The sequence below is a fragment of the Channa argus genome, chromosome 20 (genome assembly GCF_033026475.1).
Source record: "Channa argus isolate prfri chromosome 20, Channa argus male v1.0, whole genome shotgun sequence".
Lineage (NCBI taxonomy): Eukaryota > Metazoa > Chordata > Actinopteri > Anabantiformes > Channidae > Channa > Channa argus.
In genome coordinates, this window is record NC_090216.1 from 17,835,444 (window position 1) to 17,857,749 (window position 22,306).

Consider the following 22,306-nt stretch of genomic DNA (forward strand, 5'->3'; position numbering starts at 1 on the left):
AGCATCCTTTTTGTTATTTCTTATTTTTCCCAATACTTTAACATCCTTTACACACACACACACACACATCAGTGCACCTTCTTTTTCTCGTAATCCCTTCATCTAGAAGCACATCAAAGGAGCTGGACTTTTTTACTTCTTATTCATTGCAGCGTAGTTTCCAAAACATCTCTGTAATGTACAAGCGCTTGAAAAGAGCATAGATGCTTCATACTGTAAAACGTTACGCTACTGCACCAAGGTGGCCACTTTAAGTGCTCTTCGTTTCAAAGGACAGACTCCTAAAGTGTGTTTGTATTTAAAACATGCTCACCCTTCTTAAGACTTGACTTGCCCCCATGTTACAGACGGTAAAGGCAGAAAAGCCAATGGTACATTTGTCACTGTTAGCGTTGAATAGAACGACAGCAAGCCTGAGGACATGATTTGCACACTTCTCCTCGCTGTGGGTGGTATAACTAATGGTGCTTGCTAAGTTATCCCCCACCCCCTTTAACCCATACAGTCTCCAAAGCCACAGGGTGGTGAAAGAGGCAGGCCGGGACACGCAGGTCTTTATCTGTTCCACAGCCTGTGTCTTCAGAGGAGCTCAAATACAACATACCAGTGCTGCACACAGGCTCACTATTGTTAGGTCCTGCTCCACAGGTCACACAACAGAGATGTCATCATCAGATAGACAGACAGCCCTATTTCCCATGGGATCTTCTACCTGAACTAGAATTAAAGCCAGGCTTGTACACACACTGTACATTTACACTATGGAGTGGCACCCACATAACCATTGTGTTCAAAGAGTGTGTGCTATTTAAGACAGTTGGACAGCAGTATCAGTAACTGGCTCTCTCTTATTCCTGTCAGGATGCAAAAGCCTGTTGACACAGTCAATGGTGTGAAGGAAAGCGATGAATGAGCCCAGTGCTCAGTGTTGACTCTCCACATGGAGCCAGGTTGCAGACAGAATGAGACTTTTTTTTTTTTTTGGAGACTGAGCTGGTGGGTGTGTGGGGGGGGTGAAAGAGGAGGCCCTCAGTGAGCATCATCTGTTTTCCCTTGCTTTGCCTGGGGTGGGCCTGTGGCTCATTGCTGCTATAAGAGAGACTGCAGCATTTCCAGACCAGTCCCAACATCTTCATTTCTTTAAACCAGCTGTATAAGGTCAGCGGAAAAACAACACAAGTGCTTTTAACTACAGAACGCCGGCTGTTTGTGCGTGTAATGGCCCTGCATTAAAAACTCCCTCCGTGTGCGCTGTTCCATGTTGAGCGTGAGAAGTGTTGCCCTGAAGGCCCCAGTAAAGACTTTATCATTCATACATCATAATTTCCGCAGCTTTAAATGTTTTATTTGTTTTGCATTTTCGTGAATATATTCACTTTACATGGTTTTTATGTATAACAGCAATTTTCTAATATACTTTTGCATTGTACTAGTATCCACTTGTATTAAACAGGTGGAGCCAGTGTCAATTGTTAAGTGGGATATGAAGATGAAGGTGGTGGTTTTTGTTTTTCAGATTATAATTCTTTCTGAAAATGAAAGTTGTTCATGAAAAACGTAATATTTGCGATTTAGGGAAGTATCAAAAATTAAGAGATAAATACCACTGAGTCAAAGTGTTTAAAGTAAACTACTGCTACTACAGTTATACTGACTCCCAAGTGGTTAACCTGTCCAGAAGTCCTCTGCCTGTGGGTTAATGCAGAGAAGGTGTTGACAGGCAGAGGTTGAATCCAAATTATTGAGGTTTAAAGAAATAGTTACTTTTTACTAAGTCATAAAATAATCATCTATAATTTATATGACTATGTTTGAACTGTCTTGTGTTTGTGTCAGGTGGAGAAGCAGAGAGCAGATCTAACCAGAGAACTGGATGATCTCACTGACCGACTGGAGGAAGCAGGAGGCGTCACTGCCTCACAGGTACACTAACAAAAAGTAAACTGCCATTTGTGATGAAACAAGTTCTGTGGATCTTTACATACTGTGTGTGTGTGTGGTTAACAGATGGAGGCGAATAAGAAGCGAGAGGCTGAGCTGCAGCGTCTGAGGAGAGACTTGGAGGAGTCATCTGTCCAGTCTGAAGCTCTGGCTGCATCTCTAAAGAAGCGGCACAGCGATGCGATGGCAGAGCTGAGCGAGCAGTGTGACGCCCTTCAACGAGTCAGGGCGAAGCTGGAGAAGGAAAAGCAGAACCTGAGGATGGAGGTGGATGAGCTGGCTGCTTCACTGGAAAGTCTGCAGAAAGCTAAGGTCAGGATCAGGATCCCCCTCACCGCTTCTTAACTAGTCCCTGACATCAGCAGCTTATAGTATGTGACTTGTGTGCTGCAGGCATCCTCAGACAGCCAGCTGAAGAAGCTGGAGGAGCAGCTGGCTGAAACCAACAGGAGAGGAGAAGACCTGCAGAGGACGCTAACTGAGCTCAGTGTATCCAAGAACAGACTCACAGGTATTGTGTTGTGTTTACTTCATGTACGTTCATGTCGTCACATATTTTCCATTCACCAGTAAGATTAAGCAGTAAGTTATTTAGGATCTAATGAGAGTTGGTGGGTTGTTTTGTTGCTGGCATTTAAAAGTAATCAGAACCCATTGTCACAGAACAACATTATTATTGTAGGTGTTGAAATCTTGTCAATAATACTTTGACAAGCTTTTCACTTTTTGTGCAAAGCACCATCTAATGGTGGTGCCCTGCTACTGTATGACCAATGTTATAATGGGTGTTTTTACTGTGGAATCTAGAACACACCCCATTAGGATCCCAACTGGGAACCTGCTGGGATCAGCAATTCATAGTGTTGATAGTTGTTCATTTCTTTTTGAGAGTAAGATGAAAAGATTGATTCCACTTATGCCACTTGTTATCTGTTATCTGTGGAACTAGATCAGTAAATTGTTTATCTTTGCATAGAGACCAGAAGCAGAGGGGAACCTGCTTTTGCTATAAAACATTGAAACGTGATGCACCAGAGCCTTTTATATATTGAATTGTTGTCACTAAGCTATAAATTCCCTGTATTCTGCACTACTCATAATGTAACTTTTTTTTCATGAGAGCTACACACATAAGCCAATAGTCCCCTGTAGTCAAAGCCAAAATTATTCAAGGGATGTTACTTTACTTGTCAAAGCTCCTCTGAAGTAACACAAAACATTATACAACTGCTTTTCTAGTCTTAGACATACTGTTGATCGGCGGAGTGCCCCTTTAATACAACAGCCCATCATTTACCTTTGTTGTGGCAATGAAATGGAGGAATTAAACATGTATAATAGCAGTTTAGTAGAAATAAACAACCGTCTTACTGTTTTAGAATGTGTCTGTTTCTCAATAGTGTTCAATTCATGACACAGTTCAAAACTCCTGCAAAAATAAACACACATAATTACGATTATAAAACAGACAAAAAAAGATTGTGTGATTGTATTTCGTGTGTTGCTGCAGAACCTGGTATAGGCACAGTGCTTCAAAATGCTCCACAGGGGTAACAATTAGTGTTGTTCTGTTATCCTGGCAGCTGATAATGCAGACATAAGTCGACAGATGGAGGAGGCAGAGAGCAGAGTCAGTCATCTGTCCCGCTCCAAAACGCTGCTCCAAACACAACTGGAGGAACTTAAGAAACATGTGGACGAGGAGGTCAAGGTCCGTGTTTTAAACTCAATATGAAAATATCAAGTACAAAAACATCTATTCTGCGCATGTTTTCTGCTCAAAATCGTATTTTCACGTCTCTGGTAAATGCTGCAAGTGTAAGCAGGTGGTCAACAGCAGTCTGAGCTCAATGCGTCAGGAGTGCGAGGTTCTGAAGGAGCAGCTGGAGGAGGAGCAGGAGAGCAAGCAGGAGCTGCAGCGTCTGGTCTCCAAACTAAACAGTGAGGTGACGCACTGGAGGACCAAACACGAGTCGGACGCCATCCAGCATGCAGACGAGCTGGAGGACACCAAGTATGTGGTGTTGACACTGGCAGTCATCAGTCACATGTTACTTTTCGTGTATCTAAGTTCTGTGTGTGTCACAGAAAGAAGCTGGCGACCAGGCTCCAGGAGGCTGAGGAGGCCGTGGAGGCCACACAGGCCAAATGTTCCTCACTGGAGAAAACCAAACAGAGGCTGCAGGGAGAGGTGGAGGAGCTCTGTATAGACTTGGAGAAGGTAGAGCAGGAAACGTGCTATATCAGTGCTATGAAAGTCTTTGTTGTTCTCTCCAAACACGTGTGCCTTGTCCCAGGCCAGCAGCTGTGGTCAGGCTCTGGATAAGAAGCAGCGGGTCCTGGAGAAGCAGCTTGGAGACTGGAAGCAGAAGTGTGAGGAACTGGTGGCTGAGGTGGAGGGCTGCCAGAAGGAGAGCAGGCAACACACCAGTGAGCTCTTCAAACTCAAGACGGCTCACGAGGAGTCTATGGAGCAGCTCGAGGTTCTGCGCAGGGAGAACAAGGCCTACCAGGGTATGTGGTCTGGAGGCCTTTGGCTTAGTTTAACAAAACCATTGCAGAAAAGAGGTATTGTAGCAGCAAAAACACACCAGCCAACATGTCTGTGGAGACTCGCAGTTATCCAGGTCATGGTTACACCAACTAACACATGACACATTCTACCCAGTTTTAATTATCCATACATCAAATGAAACGTAGAACACTTTGGCGAAGGGCGGACAGACAACTTGTTGGTCATTAAGCAGGTTTCTGCTAAGCTAAGCTAATGGCTTGATCCAGCTTAAAACATAACGCACGGATAAGAGAATATCAATGTTCTCATTTTGCTTTCGGCAACAAAAATGAATTACCATATTTTCCAATTCCTTTATGATTCCTTTAGCCACAATAGCTAACATCAGTTAAGTACGTTACGTAATAGTGAAGACTCATAGTTCAATTAGCCGTTTGGTTTGTCTTTGTGTTACAGAGGAGGTAGCTGACCTAACGGACCAGCTGTCAGATGGAGGGAAGAGTGTCCATGAGCTCCAGAAAGCAAAGAAGAAGATTGAGATGGAGAAAGAAGAGTTACAGGCCTCACTGGAGGAATCTGAGGCGGCTTTGGAGGTAAACACCCCCAACAAATCTGCACTTCAGCTGTTTATTTTGCATCGATGCTTACTGAGGGCCAAGCATGAAGCATCTTCACTTCATGCAGAACCTAGAAGTTAAAGAACTTTCTTTGTTTGCACCTTTCAAAACTGATTTACAAAGTTCATATCAGACAACAGATAAAAGAATGAACATATGAACGGAAGTGCATTTACAATGAAAGATCTAAAGTGAGTTCATAAGAAAAAATAATTGGGAATAAACAAATTGGGAACAAAATGGTTTGTATAAACTCATTTAAAGTTTAAAGCAGCAGAAGAGCCAACCATTGTATATTTGTTACTGGAGAACTGACATGATGAAACCATGATGAAACCTTAGAAATACTTTGTTTATATAAAATGTTTTATTCATCTCTTAAGGCTGAGGAGACCAAGGTGCTGAGGCTGCAGCTGGAGTTGTCCCAGGCTAAAGGGGATCTGGAGCGCAGATTGCAGGAGAAAGAAGAAGAGATGGAAGCTGCAAGGTAACTCGCTGTGTGACACTTCCTTCATCTGAAGGACCTATTTTTCATCCTGTCTTCTTTCTCCCTTTACTCCCTCTACACAGTCGTGGTGCATTATTTCTGGAGGTAAGACCTCTCTCATTTAACCATTTCTCCCTTAAAACCCTGCTCTGCCATCTCTGCAGTGACACAGGCTCAGTTCATCCTTTTTTTTTACTGCTTTTCTCCACTTCTTCATCCCTCTGTCAGGAAAGGACATCAGAGAGCATTAGAATCTCTTCAGGCCAGTCTGGATGTAGAGGTGAGAGGCAGAGCAGAGGGGCTGAAGATGAAGAAGAAACTGGAGGCTGACATCAATGAGCTGGAGCTGCAGGTGGACCTGCTCAACAAGAACAATGCAGAACTCAGCAAGAACAGCAAGAAGATGCAGCAGCAGATCAAGGTCTGGTGATAAGAGGTAGTACAGTTTTTCTTTTCGTCCACGGCACAGAACGGATTTACAAAGTAAGTGTCTCCCTTTGTCTCAGGAGCAGCAGGCTCAGCTAGAGGAGGAGGTGCGGAGCCATGAGGAGCGAAGGGAGGAGCAGGTGGCCATGGAACGGCGCTGCGTTCTTCTAGTCAGCGAGGGACAGGAGACTCGAGCAGCTCTAGAGAGCGCAGAGAGGGTCCGCAAGGGCCTGGAGACTGAGCTGCAGGAAGCTAATGAGAAATACAGCGACCTCAACAACCAGGTGATACATGCTGTGAAGTGTTTGCTTCAATCTCCTGTGGAGTGGGAAGGTCTCATTAAATGCCTTAAATTCTCCTGTGTTCAGTTGCAGGCAGTTCTGAGCGGAAGGAGGAAGCTGGAGGTGGATCTTCAGACTCTGCAGCAGGAGCACGAGGAGCTGCAGGGAGAGCTGAGAGGATCCGTAGACAAGGCCAAGAAGGCCAGCTGCGAGGTAAATCCCACACAAGACAAGCAGTGATGACTAAGCTATTACAACACATGTTCAGCTGGAGACAAATGGTTTTTAAAATGGTGTAACTGTGTCAGTTGGCGAGAGTGGGAGAGGAGCTGCGTCTGGAGCAGGAGCACACGCTCCACTTGGAGAGAGTGAAGAAAGGCCTGGAGGCTCAGATCAAAGACATGAGCACTAGGCTGGACGAGGCCGAGCAGATGGCTCTTAAAGGAGGCAAGAAGATCATCCAGAAGCTGGAGGGGAAGGTTAGTTTGTCTCATTTTAACACACTGATCCCGAGAAAGGAATTTTGTTCTCAGATTGTCATGAATGTTCATAACCCTGACGGGATAGTTTCTAATGATGTTGATTCTGTAGATTATGGTTACAAGCTTATTTATTTCTCATCTGAGAATGAAGAAATATCCCAAAATATAGATAAGATAGGGCCAGAAACACGAGCCGGGAAACGGTCAGACAAATTGTAAACAAGCCTCCGAGTGAGTCAGTTTGGAAAGAAGGTTGTTATAGTTCACTGAAACTGGAAGGAAAATGGATTTAACATTTAAAAAATGCTAATAAAAAAAATATAAATATTATATAATAAAAAAAAAAAAAAAAAAGCCAGTCACCCAGGAGGCTGAATCTTCCCTTTTCTAGTCTATGGAATAACCAGGAAACTACAGCTGAAAGATCTCAGAGATACTAGTGCAGCGTGTCCAATACATATACAGGTGATAAACCATAAAGAGCTTTAAAACCTAAAAGGAGAATTTAAAATATATTTAAAAATGGACAGGGAGCCAAGAACGGGCCCCCCAACCAGGGGCAATGTTTTCTCTGGGATTCTGCATCATTCATCATTTGCACCTGCACACCTTGCTCCTGCTTTCAGAAACTTTTTTACCAGTGATATGTTGATATGATTTACACCACCGGGTGAAAATAAGAATACATTTCAAAGTATCATCAAGATATAGATGAAAATTTCATCGAAATTCTAATTTAGAGAACCCAGTTTTGAGCTCTGAGGCATTGCACAGGTGAGTTTGCCATAAAAACGAAAACGTAAATCAATGTGTATGAATGGTGCAGGTGAAAGAGTTGGAGCTGGAGCTGGACTCTGAGCAGAAGAGACATGCTGAGACAGTGAAGACACTGCGGAAAAACGAACGCCGGCTGAAGGAGCTGCTGTTCCAGTCAGAGGAGGACCAGAAGAACCACCAGAGGATGCAGGAGCTGGTGGAACGGCTGCAGAACAAGATGAAGGCCTACAAGAGACAAGTGGAAGAGGCTGTATGTAACATTTCTATCTTATTCTGCACATTGTTGTCGCCTGATGATATTCCAGACTGTTTGGATCACACGCAAACCATTGCTACCGCAGGAGGAACAAGCTAACATGAACCTGGCAAAGTACAGGAAGACTGTCCATGAGCTGGATGATGCGGAGGAGCGAGCTGACATTGCTGAGTCAGCACTTACCAAGATCAGGACCAAGAACAGAGGGAGCTTCGGCAAAGGTTACTCTTCTGTGAGTAACCTTCTTATGTCTACGTGGGCTGAGCGATTTTTAAGTTACTCACTAAAAAAGCTTCAAAAGATCATTTTAAACTATATTTGTTCATGATCTACATCAGTATTTTTTTTTCACTATTTTGATATTTAACATTTTATATAAGATCGCAGATTATTCAGACTTTGCTTGTATTAACAACATAACACTTCAATGTCTTTACTGTCATGCAAAGCTTTTCCTAATGTATCTGATTCAGACTCCTCTCATCAGTACATAAGTAGGTTCAGTATTTTACTATGGTGTTAAAACAAGAAGATTGACACACTGCTTACAGGCTTGAAACAGATACGGTGCCTGGTTTACACTGATTTTTTTTTTTTTTTTAATGTTTGGCACATGACCAAAACAACATCCATCCAGACCTGTATCTCCACACTTTTTCTGTGCCGGGTTGCTGCAGCTTACACAGTTCACCTATCTAACACAGGGATGAAACAGAAATGTACTTTAACCACATTCATCTACAGGAAACTTTTAATCCAATTCAATTCAATTCAACTTTATTTATGTAGCACCAATTCACAACAAAGTCATCTCAGGGCACTTTACATAATAAAGTCAAGATTATAAAGATGTACACAGAGAACCCAACAAGCAACGAGCAAGCTCTAGGCAACAGGGGAGAGGAAAAACTCCCTTTAAGGGAAGAAACCTCCAGCAGAACCAGGCTCAGGGTGGACGACCATCTGTCTTGACCGGTTGGGGTGAGTGGAAAGGGGAGAGAGAAAAGAACAGAGTAACAAAAAGCAACAACAAAACATCAGGCAGGTTGGTCGGACCAGTAGCTGGAAAACACACAGCTTCAAAGCCGGGGGACACCTGCAGAAAGGGACAGAGAGAGGGGGACAGAGGAGGACAAAGAGAACTACGGGAGAAAACACACAGAGTTAATGACATACAGTGGTGACAATGAGAGTGGAGTGAGAGGAGAGGAGAGAGGGTCAAGAGGAGGAAAGAAGCTCAGTGGATTGGGGGGTGGGTCCTCTAACAGGGAACCACAAGTAGGCCTGCATTCTGAGAGCGAAGTGGTCTACTGGGATGATATGGTGCTATGAGGTCTTCTAAATATGATGGAGCCTGAACATTCAGAGCTTTATATGTAAGAAGCAGGGTTTTAAACTCTATTCTAGATTTAATGGGAAGCCAATGGAAGGTGAAATATGATCTCTCTTGCCAGTTCCAGTCAGCACTTTAGACGTATTACTAGTTGAATATTTTTTGCTTTTATCCAAATTAAAAACCATATGTCTGGAATAATTCAAGTAGAGTTTGGACTCTGGCCAGTAATGGTGAGGTAGATCTGTGCATTGCACTGAATCGTAATTTCTTTTTGTAGGTTTGAAGAATAACACTGTGTGTCTTTGCCTGTCCAGGGATACAGCACTCCGTACACCGGCCTGGTCAGGTCGCCCAGTTCTGCAGGCTCAGAGGGCAGAGAAGAGAAGATTCTCAATGATGACAATGAGTCTGTCAGCTCACTCATTCCTGCCTATCTCAACTCTCTCAAGAAGCTGATGATCGATTAGACAATTAGACAGACCACTGTCAGCATTTCAGAGAACAGCCCTGACTTTTTAAGTGCTACACCATGGGACCTTTTGAAGGGATTAAACACAGTATGAAGTCTGATACATCAGGGAGGCTAAAACTGTGATGTCACACTCAGGTCATCAACAAAACCTGAATGTGTACTGTACATTCCAACTGAACCTTTATGTAACTGCATCTACTCCTCTGTGTGTAATGACTGCAGTTTGTAAATGAACAGCTCTGAGAACACACTCCAGCTTTAATCCAATACATTTTATATCCATGTCACAACGTAATATTTGTATGTAAAAACCGATTGTACCGTAAAAGTGTCCTAAAATACCACTGTACTTAGGTTTAACACTTTATCATAATGAACCGTCAGGAGACATTTATAAGCTATAAATGAATTATAAACCTGAATAACAAAACATTTACTTTTGGAAATTACACAGGGATAATAGCATATTACTTATCTGCCTTTGTCCTTTGAACATATATATAATTTCTAATTAGTCTTTTATCTATAAATGTGAAATCAAATAACCTCTTCACATTGTTAAATTATAAGCAAGTCAAAAATCAACCGTTACTTAAAAGCTAAGTTAACTGCTTTTAGCAACAGCTGCATTTGAAGAGCAGAGGACGTGGCACGAAATAACTTTAAATAACCAGTAGCTCAAATAAGATTTTCTACCAGCTGGTGCAGCAGAACATTTAGCAAATATGTTGCTAAATGTTTAGGCTCCATGTCACTGAAGTCAGTTTAACATAGTCAATATGTGAAACCTTTTAATGAATGACATTAGCTACAACAGCAGCTGCTTTGAAATAGCAGTAAAAAAAAGTGAAACTTAAATTGTAATTGACAAACTCTAATTAGCATGGAATCATTATCATAAATGATTTGTAAATGGCTCATAAATGAGTCCTAACCAGTCATTATAACAAAGTGTTACCAAATAAGCTATGCATCTAGATGCCATTGATGACTTATTTCAGATCAATAATAAGAAATTCAATGTCTGTTCATGAACTATTTGATAACAAAGTCGGAGTGTATCTGTCAAAACCTTTAACCACATTTTTATTATCACTGCCTAAACCCGTGATAAAACCCATGATCCATGTTATTGTTGAATGTGAATGTTTTTTAGGATTTATTATCCTGTGTATTTTCTCCTTATAATAAAGCATCACAAAGAAAGCAAAAGTAAACCAGACAGCACTTGTTATAATATAGGATATATTTTCATTTTAAAGGTGAAATATGCCAACCTTTAGCTATTAATGCACAAAACATCTAAGTCTTCAGTGGTCAAGTGATAGTTAGCAGTAATACTGAACAAGACATGGTAATAAAAAAGCATTTTGTACAACACCGAATTCAACTGAAGCAACTGACTTGTTTTCCCCAAAAACTGCTTAATATCATAGGAGAGTGGCCATTAATACTGCATATAAACACTGTATGTTTCATATATTATTAGTACCAAATGTCTGGTATATCATATGTGTTTGTTTAAGATTCGACGGCATTTTACATCCTTCACTTTGTCTTTTTAAAGCAGGTGACATACATTTACACCAGTTCCCCGCAGTACAATCAAAACACTTTAACTTTTATTAGCAATATAGCTTCATCAATAACTTCTTTTAGAATACTTCAACTAACAGCATCTTAAAGTATAATTATTCAAAATCACTTGAGAATAAAGTGCAATTAACTGATTTTTAACTCTGATTAGCGATAAAGAAAACACAGGTGAACGTTAGCCTTTTTTGACACATATATATTTCAGAGAGCTAAATTTGAGATGTTTGTCTTCAGAAATTGACCATTCGCTAAACCCCAGCACAAGAGCTCTGTCAAGCTTTCAGTGTCACAAACATTGTTAACCAAAGTGTAAAGCGCCTTACGCGATGGTCATTTTTAATCACAAATCATTATTTCCAAAGGCACTCGACACTATTAATATTCTAGGCTATTTAAGCACTGTATGGTTGATATTAGAAAAAATATCATTTTAATATTTATTTATGATCATTTACATTTACTCACGTACTATTCGTTAGTGCAGTAATACCTTACTAGAGTATTTCCATTGTTTTACCATCTGAGATTCCAAATGAACCCACTCTGCTCCGCCGTGCTCTACACAGCTCGCCAGATTTTACTTATTGTCAGGTAATATGAAATATGAATGTTTTAAAACGTCATAAATATGTTTGAAGAAAAAGTAACGTACTGTTGCTTTAAGTACAGTTTTGAATCTAAGAGTTTTGCTCGTAATAGGATCCACAGATGTTGGGTACAATGAGAAACACACTTATCAGCCTCTGTGACATAGAACACTACGATTATTTCAAAATGATTTTGAATTTCGAGTGGTACATCAGCCACTTATCTTTATACATTTTTTTTGTAAACTGCGTATGTGCTGTGAAAGTGCACTACACCTAACAGCTGCACAGTAAGTATGAGTGGTGGGGCGAAGCGATGGGTCAATACTAATAAAACAATGACTTTAGCTGTATTGTGGTGCACAGTAATATAACACTCTTCGGTCAGAATCTATTTAGTTCAGCAGCATCGGATACATTTTGCTAACAGCGTCTTGCTGATTTCCTTACTGCAGAAGCACATACAAGCTGCAGAATGGCCCTGCTGCGTGACATACTGTAAAGCTATTTGACATGTTTTCATGTTAAATGTTCCCTGTTGGTGCTTCTTCATCATTCGTCACACCTGAGTATACTTTAGTGAGGAATTCACAGTCCCAGTTCCCATTTTCTCGTGCTCCGTCAGCTTGCATGATACCTTAGCATCTTCATCATCTCCAATGGTTTGTGGTAAATCGTCCAGATTTGAGCCTCCTCCTGCTGGGGAGGCTGCTGGGATGTGAAGAAACGCTTGCTTATCTCACAGTCTATTAGACGTGCTGTGACCCCAGCACAGATTTAATCTCCCAGTCAGCACTCAGGTGTTGTGCTCCCTCTGGGTTAACATGTCCGTGTCTAACCGCAGTGTGAAAGTGAGCTTATGCCCGATTCATATGTCAGATCTCTATGTTCACCGGCCGGATTTCTCCAGTCTTATTCTCCCGCACCCACAGCTCTCTGTCTTTGGCTGGGTCCACACACTGAAGGAGCTTGTCCACCGGCTCCATTGTCTGGAAAGAGAAAGAAAAGCATCAAAACATGTTGTTTGCTTGCTTGAGCACCGTGTAGTGGCTCTTTGATTCCCTCTGCTGATGTAGGAGCAGTAGTGAACCAATTCTGTTGCTTTTAACAAATTCTAAAGCAAAGTCTATAGTTAAAGTAACAGTCATGAATTGCGCAATAATATACAACAGAACATGCAAATTAAATCTTAATTACATAGATGTAAATTATTCTGATTGCTATGACAGGACATCAAGAAATAAATACAGAACAAAACCCAGTGAATTAATCTAAACAGAACATCAAATACATTAAAGACAGTAGCACACTGAGCTTAACCAATCAGAATGAGGTCAGTTGTGCTTACACTTTGATTAAACATGTCTGTTTCGTGACGAAGGGTGGTGTACTGGCAAAGATGCTGTCTGATCACCTCCACCCGCTCCACCTCCAGCCGCTCGAGCTCCTGAGGAGGAGAAGCAGTGTGGAACATCTGAGTCATAGAGAAATCGCTACACTTCTGTCTGCACCGACTGACTGAGTTTACAGGAACCATTGGAAATTCCCTGTTTAACAAACTGTACATGACACACATTTCAAATAATCCATTTCACCCCAGAGAGCACAGCATTTGGATTTAAAAGCAAACATTCTGCCTCTTATAGCACTTACAAATCTCTCACAAATCCACTTTTACAGTCTTTGTGTGTTTTGGTATATTCTGTTTCCTATTTTACCAGGTTTTGTCATGACGATGAATATTTTAACTGATCGTGATCCTTCATGCTGAAGTTACCATGTAATGTTGAAGTATGAAGTCTCCATGTAGTCTTGTTGTTTCCATGCGACTAGGTCATGTCAGAGTATTAGTCTCTCAATCATGATACCGTATCCTGTACATTTAAGTCATTATCTCTGTATTCTGATCATAAAATTGTATCGTTGGCTGCAACTCCCAGCTGGATGTGTTAAATCAGTGAGTGATAGTGACTGATTTCTATATTCTTCATTCCTCCTAAACTTCACCCAGTGATTTAATATCTGCACATTTTCATTTTATGTAGATTTTATATCAGGGGAGATATTAAGCCTATGGGATATTACTGTTGTAAAACTGAGTTATTAAATTATCAATTTATTAGGTACTAATATTAGTACTGTCAGTACAGTTTGCTCATTCTTGCTAAGTGTATCAAAAGTAAATGTCCTTTTAAAGCTAATTAAAACTATGAAAAAACAATTAATTTTGCAACTAATACCAATTAATTATTGACATCCATGTGTATAATGACAATTAAAATTGAAGTCTGTTGAATAACTGTGAGATGATGTTCCATCCATGTGGTTTCTTACCAGACTCGTGGTGACCATCTCCTCAAACCATTTGCACTGGGACTGGTTATAAAGGTCAACACAGCGCATCAGGTCATCGCCTGTTAAATGGGGAGAAAAAGAAAAAAAGGGTGATTGGGGCTTTTATTTTGAAAATATATGCAGTAATAGGACTTAACCGTAAGTGCATCTGCTCACGTTGCTACTGAGGGAATATTACAGTGTATATCTCAGTGTGCAGTGCACAATGCAGCCACTAGATGACGCTACCGCCAAACTATTCCATCAACACCGATGAATTACAACAACACACATGCACCGCATTTGTTCCACCTCGCTCAGATGATCGGATTATCCAAAGTGTGCCCACACTCTGGACTGATAACAGATTTTTCATTATGATATCATAAGAAAATGATTAAAGGAAAGGTCTAATCCATCTTTTCATTAATGTTACTGTTCGTATCCTGCAAAACAAACACTAATCATGTGTAAGATTAGATCAGAGAGGAAATGATCCTGATCATTATGTTCTTCAGCAGATGACTCTCAATCTTTTGTGAATGTCTCCTATTTTATATCCATTTTAATATTGAGTTCTCTTTTTCATTGTGTGACAGCTGGTGTAAGACAGTGTTTCTTAAAGTGGACTCACTGGGAAAAAAAGGATCCTAATGAAGGCACAAACAGGTCCACAGCTGATTGCTTTTCTAAAATTATGTTAAGTTTCACTGTTTCGCTCAGTGCTCCGTTGTACCAACAACACAAACTGTGACATGAACAAACTAATCAGTGTTTTATTTCATTCCAACCTGTAACAATTTTGGAGCCAGCACAAATAACCTGTAAACATACATTTATGGTTTTGTCACCTATGGCTGTTAGCAAACAGTTGCCAATTAAGGCTTATTTCACAATCTGTGCAACCCACATAGGAGCAACAATAAGAATGTCATCACTCACCTCCCTGCATGTTGGCAGATGGGATAAACTACCAGTGTTGCCAAATATTTTGAACGGAAAGTAGCAAGAAGTTTGGAGTAGTAGTTTAGGAGAAGAGACGATGGGAATAATGTGTCATTTGGGCCTGTTCATACCTCTTTCACGCTTACGTCTGGGGGCTGATTGGTCAACTAAAGCGTAATGGTTGTTCGAGGAGTCACAGCCGAAGCAAAGGGTAAGAAAGGGCCGTTACAAAAACACCGTAAGCTGCTAAATCTCCAAACATGTCCACCACCACCACTAGGAGCTAACTTAGTCCATCAGTGTTTGATGCTGAACAGTTAGTGTACAATCAGTTTTTCCTGCTTTCTGTGTGAATTCAACTGCTTGCCGCAATGGAAAATGTAACTAAAATACCAATGACACATAAGCAGAATATTGTCACTGCAACACTTTTCAAATTAGTCATTCAATCCTCGTCACTTTGTTCCTTTTTTTTCGTAAATGTAATTTATAGAGTAGAATTTACACATGAGGTTAACTCACTGGTGGGTATGTGGGATTTATTAAAAATGAGCTGTTGCATTTTCTGCTGCAGCACAGTTAACAGTTTACAGGTCTTCAGGTCAGCTCACAATATCCTTCTATAAAGAGAAAATTAAGAAAATGCAAAAGAGATGCAGATCAATTGCAGATGAGCCATCACATCAACCTCCAAAAGTCCTGAAGACTAAAAGGCTAAAATTAAAACCAATATATATATTTTTTTAAAGCAAAGATAATGAGCTCAACACAAGAGTGATGATGGTTTTTGGTGGTGGATGTAAAAACTTTAGGTTTTGAGAGTATGAAGCGATAATGATTCTTTGAGCAGACAGATGCTGCACTTTAGCTGCTTTGGCATCAGTCTTCTCTCTGCTTCCCTCACACTGTAGTCACCATCACTGGTGGCGAGACACAACGAGCACCATCAACAACTGCTGCTGTTTTTCTCCCTGGTTGCATAAGCAGGACGGAGGAGGGATGACGGCTTGTGTTTGCGTGTCTGTGTGTGTGTGTGTGTGTGTGTGAAGAGAGCCATTCACGTTGGAGGACTTGTGTTTATTGTAACAGCATTTGGTTGAGCCATGACATCACACGTTGGTGGAGAGTCTACATCTGTTTACTCTTAGCCTGTCACTTTCCTCAGGTTACACAGGTATTAAACACTTTTACAAACCAACCAGCTGCTGCTAATGTTACTTTTCCACTCCGCCTCTGCTTCCCCTCTCACTCTTCTAACATTCACGTGCATTTGGCCTCGACTTACACATGAGGTTTGTTGTGTCAATTTAATGAAATGTATTACTGGAAAGCATAAGACTAGTAATATTTTATAAATATATGTTTTATGTGTTTTTAAGCATGATAAACTATACCTCTGTGCCACTGAGCTCACATCAGCAACCACAATGTTGTTCTTTATTGCCATGAACACACGCAGTAGTTTATTTGGACTCACTCTCACATCTACTATCGTAATGTACTAGACCATCCATGTGTATTAAACTAGAGCAGAAAATAGTCCACATCATTTGTGTCTTTTCCGGTTTGGCTAACATTTGTTAAAAGAGTAAATTGCACAGGTGTTTCGCAAAAAATACTGAGCCTTTTTAAAATAAAATGCATGGATAGTCATAACTATTATATAAACTCTGTTTATGTCTCATTTTTTGTTTTGTTTTTGTCCTTTCGGTTTATCCCGTGAGTTCAGTGTCGCCACAGCGGATCATCATCCGCATTTGGCACAGTTTTTACGCCTGATGCCCTTCCTGACGCAACCCTCCCCAATTTCTACCAGGCTTGGACCAGCACTGCACAGCTGGGGAGGGGAATGGGTTCAGTGTCTTGCCCAGGGACACTTCGACATATATCCAGGGCCGGGGATCGAACCACTCACCTTGTGGTCCGTGGACGACTGCCTTTACCAACTGAGCTACATTTGTAACATAAGGGAAAAAAAATCTACATTAGCCTTTAAATATTTTTTGTTGGAAGATCGAATAACATTCACACGCTTAGCTAATTAACTTAATCCGGACTATGTGAGTGTGGTTTGCCTGATATGATTAATAGTGATCAAAGAACCCACAACCGTAATCCAATGATGATTCAAACATTGTTAAACCCTGATTTGTGCGCTGCCAAATATGACTGTGTTCACTCATTTTAAAGACCAACAGAGCTGTTGTCACAAACCTGTACTTATATAAGCTTTGATTTTCCTAAATAACAATTATTGTAGCACAGTAGCTACACAATGACTGCTTGTTAACATCTACTGCTCCTATTTGATCAGTTACTGACAACAAAAAACATTTAAAAATATGTGCTCTATATTCAAAATGAGGGATAAAAAAATATGTGTAAGATATATAGGAGCAATGTGTAAACGACACATGTTATTTATTAACCAGTATTTAGCTCTTTAGGAATTAATAATAGAATTACTACAGAATGAATAATCTCTACTATAAATGTTTTTCGAATAAAGGCAGCATTTTAATAGCTAAGTTCACATTACATGCCTTAATACTCAATTCAGATGTTTTGGTGATATCAGATTTTTTCATGTTGATGGTTCACATTCACCTTTGTGACATGTGTATATATATACATACAGTATATGACATCAAAGTCATTTGTGTGCAATTTTTAGTTTGTCATTATGACATGAAAATGTCACACGGCCTGAAAATGTTCCTATGGACACAGCCATTATCTGAAGCTGGGAGTGTACGTTTGGTCCCTACATGGTTAAGGACACAACATAATCCAATACTGTCAATTGACAAGGTCATTTATACTGTTCTGATTATTCATGTGCATGTATGTTTACCCCCCCCCCCTCCCCCCCCCCGGGGACTATGGAGTTAGTCCACACCCACGCCTGAACACAGACAAGCCAAGAGATGAATGTTTCCCCCTTCTTCCCTCCTCTTCCATCTACACATTAAAGAAAAAAAACAGTCTGGCCTAAAGTGCTGATAAAGCTCATGACTCGTGTAAAAAGACAAACACGGCGTCTTGGTCACAGCTGTTCTGATATGACCTCTACAGGGAAAGGGCTCAAAAAGCCCGAATGAGGAATTCTGGCCAGTAAGTTAACTATTCATTAAACTCTTAAGAGTGGGATTTGTAGATAAAGTGAGGGCAGCTGAACACAGCTGATTGTGCTCAGACAATCTTGATAAGGGAGAGTTGCACATCTGGTGAAGAGGGATTTTTTTTTTTATGGGTCTAAAGGATAAAACAGAAAGAGAAAACATATACAGAGAAGCACGAGCTAAGATTATCAATGAGCCTGATACTAACCGGTGTGTAGAACTGTTCTTACTGTGCACTCAAAATAAGTACACACTCAAAATCACTGTCAGATTCATGACACGTGCAGGTTTGATCTTAACACTCTAGTAGGTTCTAAATAACAGACGCTTGCCTGCTATTTGCAATCTCCAAACTGGCATCCGTGTATTTCTCTACATTAGGAAATATACATTTGCTGAAAAAGCAGCGGATTTCAACTGAGAGTAGAGCAAAGCTTTTGCAGCAAAAATGGAACAGAATTTCCCAACTGCACAAAACAGTGTCTGTAGTGTTAGTCAGAAAAGGTTTACTCTTGTGTTTCTTTGGGAGCTAGAGAAACATCAAGTCACCTGAGTAACAAAGTTAAAAAACAGAACAAAACAAGAGGCTTGGGATGCAACAACTGATGCAGTGACTGCTGGTAAAAAGAGAAAGAAAACAGACCAGACGAAAAAGAAGGAAACAGGTTCTTATTTCCAAGAAACAAAGATAAATTGATGACATCCAGGACTTTTACCCAGATTCTATTTATTTTATAATTGTAAGATTTGGGACGATCATTAATAAGGATGAAAGTGTGACAATTTCATGGTTATTTAATACATCAGATTAATGCATAAGTACTGTAAATTAACAGTTTTAAATACTTAGTGACTTAATATAATAAATAATAGCATAGATTTATGTGTATGCGTGAGGCCCAGTGCCTTCAGAGGATGAATTCTAATGTTCATACTTTTAAATGTATAAATGTAAAAAGAAAATGAAACGGTTGCTTTAGTGCTCCCAAAATAAATAGAAGCTTAATGTATCAACGTCAGCAATCAACAGCCCTTTACAGCCACTCGCAGCAGTGATGAGCACTGCTTCCCATTTAAAACAGCAAATACGTGTGTGAGACTGTGACTTGTGCTTTGACCCCTGGTTCTGACCTGCTTGTGTGGATTTCCTGCGGGCCTTCTTGATGTCTTCCTCGATTTTGTTGCTAAGTTTGATCTCCAGCTGCTGAGTCTTCAATTCCAGCTCTTTCTGTCTGTCGGCCAGAGCTTTACGTGCCTGTTGGCGATAATGCCGTGAAGTTAATGTCCATATCTAACAGCTGCACATAAGGGAGAGACAACAAAAACGCAGCTTCTACAAGGGAAGTTTTACAAAATGATTGTCTTTGCAAAAAACTGTAACTTTAACACATGGGCGCTTTTCTGAAAATAAACATTTTAATTAAAGTGATAAAAGTGTGCTGTTGTAATTCTTAATTAACAGGCTGCTTCCATTCATCGGAGTGATAATGTAGTCTGCTGAACCTTTCTCAGTATTCATCCCTCTTCCTGTGCCAAAGCTGCTTTATGACAGCAAACATGGCCGGGATCTTATTTCCTGTCCAGCTTTAAATGCTCAATTGTCCATCAGATCAGTTTATCAGACAGAGATTGTTTGGTCCCTTCTTAAGAGTGAATGCTGCTCAGATGACAGATGATGTGAGACAGATCTGCCGTTGCCTTCAGGCTTCATACATATACAAAAAGCAGAAAACATTACAAAGACAGGAAACACCCATCTGCTTATAGAAGAGATGTGGAATTTTAATCACCAGCATGAAGATTCCTAAAAATCTGCTGCTGCCAAATGTAAGGACAGCGCTCGTTTAGAGCTGCTGCTTTTGTATTTCATAAATCTGTGTTTTTGTGTATCTACCTTCTCCACTGCTGCGTATCGTCCAACCAGCTGCTTTCTTAGGTCTGCGATGTGATGATCAAACCTCTTCATGTCCTTCTTAAAGTTCTCTCTGAAGCTCAGCAAAGGCTTCTCCACCTCACTCTGGAGCTGCTTGAAACAACACCATCAACAGTTCAACAACGACCAGCAGACGTCTGTGAGGTGTTTTCTTACTCAGTAACTCAGTAAATTGTGAAGCTCAATTTTAATTCACCAATCAAAGGCTGTCAATGACTTTCATATTCCAGGAAACTGAACTAAAGAAACACACCATGCATTTTTTGTTTTTGGATGCAGATAGAGTAGTTGTTTTGTTGATGTGCAATTCCCACTTTTCCCAGCAACAAGTCATTGAAAAAATTACACTATTAAAAATCAAATAATTATTAGTCAAAAAAGAAAATCATATGAATATAGATATATATCTAATTATTTAAAAACATAATCAAATGCTTCTCATTGCTTTTTAAATTATGTGATCATCCTCCCACACTGTGCTAGTTTAGAAGACAAATACTTGTTAGCTGCTAGATCAGATTTTTCATTACGTCTGATAAGGGCTTTAAAGTGAAATGACTCACAATGCGAAACCATACTGCTCCAAGAATGTGACAAGATAAAATTGATGTTAAAATGAGTAACTTGAGAGCAGCGAGTGCGCCACTGGTTATATGATCCTAATAAGCAGTGTGGTATTCTCTCCTGCCCATCAGTGATGAATGAGATCTACAGCTTCCTCCTCCTCTCTATTGGAAACTCTCATTCAAACTTCACTTCCACTCAAAGCCTTCCTTCTCCTCCAAGAATGTGGAACTGTGCCGGACATCTGTGCATCTCTGGAGGATAACATCACTGACTTCATTTCCTCCATCAGTCCAGCTGTAATGCTGGCTTCTATCCTTTATGTTCCTTTGCTTAATTCCCAAGATAAAGTTATCAAATGCTTGCACTTCACATACTTAAGATTAGGAGCAATGTTCCCCCTCGAAAAGCAATGATGGAACTTTTATAGCAATTATGGCAATTGTGATTTTAAAGCCACATACTTTTTATACATTATACTGTGCATGGCTTAGTTCCTATTGTGAGCATGTCTCCCTCAAGAAGAAGCTACAAACAGTGGGTTTGAACATGCATTAGGGAAAAGTCACGACTAGAGTGACAAAAGGTTGTGGGTGATAAATGCTGATTCAGAGCTTCTGTTTCATATGTATGTGCTTCAGCAATCAGGGAGCCATTCACTGTGCATAATTACATCTGAAGGGAGGCTGCCTGCCATGTGACTCACATGTGCTGTAGGCTTCAGAGCCCACGGTCAATATGGAATCACATACTGTTCAATATACTCACAGCATGTAACGTGTATTTTTTTGTACTCAAATTCAAAGATTTATAAATGGTCATAGACTGTTCTGCTCTTTCTATGAAAGCAAGATTTAAATATTTTCTACACAGGACTTTAAGTACTTAGGGTCAACGGTTCGGAGCAACAGAGAGTGTGGAAAAGAGGTGAAGAGGCGAGTGCAGGCAGGTTGGAACGGGTGGAGAAAAGTGTCAGGTGTGTTGTGTGATAAAAGAGTATCAGCGAGAATGAAAGGAAAGATGTTCAAGACAGTGGTGAGACCAGAGATGTTGTTCAGCTTAGAGACAGAGACACTGAAGAAACAGGAGGCAGAGCTGGAGGTAGCAGAGCTTAAGATGTTGAGGTTCTCTTTGGGAGTGACGAGGATGGACAGGATCAGGAATGAGGACATCAGAGGGACAGCTCATGTTAGATGTGTTGGAGATAAAGTCAGAGAGGCCAGATTGAGGTGGTTTGGACATGTTCAGAGGAGAAACTGTGAATATATCGGTAGAAGGATGCTGAGGTTGGAGCTGCCAGGCAGGAGGTCTAGAGGAAGACCAAAGAGGAGATTTATGGATGTAGTGAGGGAGGACATGAAGTTAGTTGGTGTGAGTGAAGAGGATGCAGAGGATAGAGTTAGATGGAGGCACATGATTCGCTGTGGCGACTCCTGAAAGGGAAACAGCTCAAAGGAAAAGAAATAGTAGCTTTTTGTGTTCCTATTTTTCATGAAAAGCTGCACACAGTCTAGAAATTATAATTCTAGTATTTCTTAGCTTGAAACTAATTTTTATGTGTATGGCTATTATTAACAGCCATACACATATAATACACGTATCATTTCATCACAGGTTATTGCTAACATCAGACCA

General features: G+C 40.5%; 2 protein-coding genes across 6 annotated transcripts in view; one reads left to right on the forward strand and one right to left on the reverse strand.

The window, feature by feature from the left end:
* Positions 1 to 9,799, forward strand: part of LOC137105567 (putative uncharacterized protein MYH16) — a 48,982-nt gene extending 39,183 nt beyond the window's left edge. For 4 of the 5 annotated variants that reach the window (XM_067487956.1, XM_067487952.1, XM_067487955.1 and 1 more), the window contains 16 exons: positions 1,837 to 1,923; positions 2,008 to 2,253; positions 2,335 to 2,452; positions 3,525 to 3,652; positions 3,759 to 3,955; positions 4,030 to 4,162; positions 4,239 to 4,455; positions 4,913 to 5,049; positions 5,457 to 5,560; positions 5,789 to 5,981; positions 6,067 to 6,270; positions 6,355 to 6,480; positions 6,576 to 6,746; positions 7,576 to 7,776; positions 7,868 to 8,014; positions 9,433 to 9,799. In XM_067487956.1, coding sequence (XP_067344057.1) covers positions 1,837 to 1,923; positions 2,008 to 2,253; positions 2,335 to 2,452; positions 3,525 to 3,652; positions 3,759 to 3,955; positions 4,030 to 4,162; positions 4,239 to 4,455; positions 4,913 to 5,049; positions 5,457 to 5,560; positions 5,789 to 5,981; positions 6,067 to 6,270; positions 6,355 to 6,480; positions 6,576 to 6,746; positions 7,576 to 7,776; positions 7,868 to 8,014; positions 9,433 to 9,585 — 2,562 coding nt within the window. In that variant the 3' untranslated portion in view covers positions 9,586 to 9,799. The remainder of the gene's footprint in view (positions 1 to 1,836; positions 1,924 to 2,007; positions 2,254 to 2,334; positions 2,453 to 3,524; positions 3,653 to 3,758; positions 3,956 to 4,029; positions 4,163 to 4,238; positions 4,456 to 4,912; positions 5,050 to 5,456; positions 5,561 to 5,788; positions 5,982 to 6,066; positions 6,271 to 6,354; positions 6,481 to 6,575; positions 6,747 to 7,575; positions 7,777 to 7,867; positions 8,015 to 9,432) is intronic. The other variant, XM_067487953.1, reaches the window with a different exon arrangement.
* Positions 9,800 to 9,843: 44 nt separating this feature from the next.
* gas7b (growth arrest-specific 7b) overlaps positions 9,844 to 22,306 on the reverse strand; it is a 57,243-nt gene continuing 44,780 nt past the window's right edge. The window contains exons 10-14 of the mRNA XM_067487957.1: positions 20,069 to 20,197; positions 19,306 to 19,429; positions 14,108 to 14,187; positions 13,122 to 13,220; positions 9,844 to 12,762 (exon numbers count right to left, since the gene is read on the reverse strand). Of these exons, the coding sequence (XP_067344058.1) occupies positions 12,649 to 12,762; positions 13,122 to 13,220; positions 14,108 to 14,187; positions 19,306 to 19,429; positions 20,069 to 20,197 (546 nt within the window). The 3' untranslated portion in view covers positions 9,844 to 12,648. The remainder of the gene's footprint in view (positions 12,763 to 13,121; positions 13,221 to 14,107; positions 14,188 to 19,305; positions 19,430 to 20,068; positions 20,198 to 22,306) is intronic.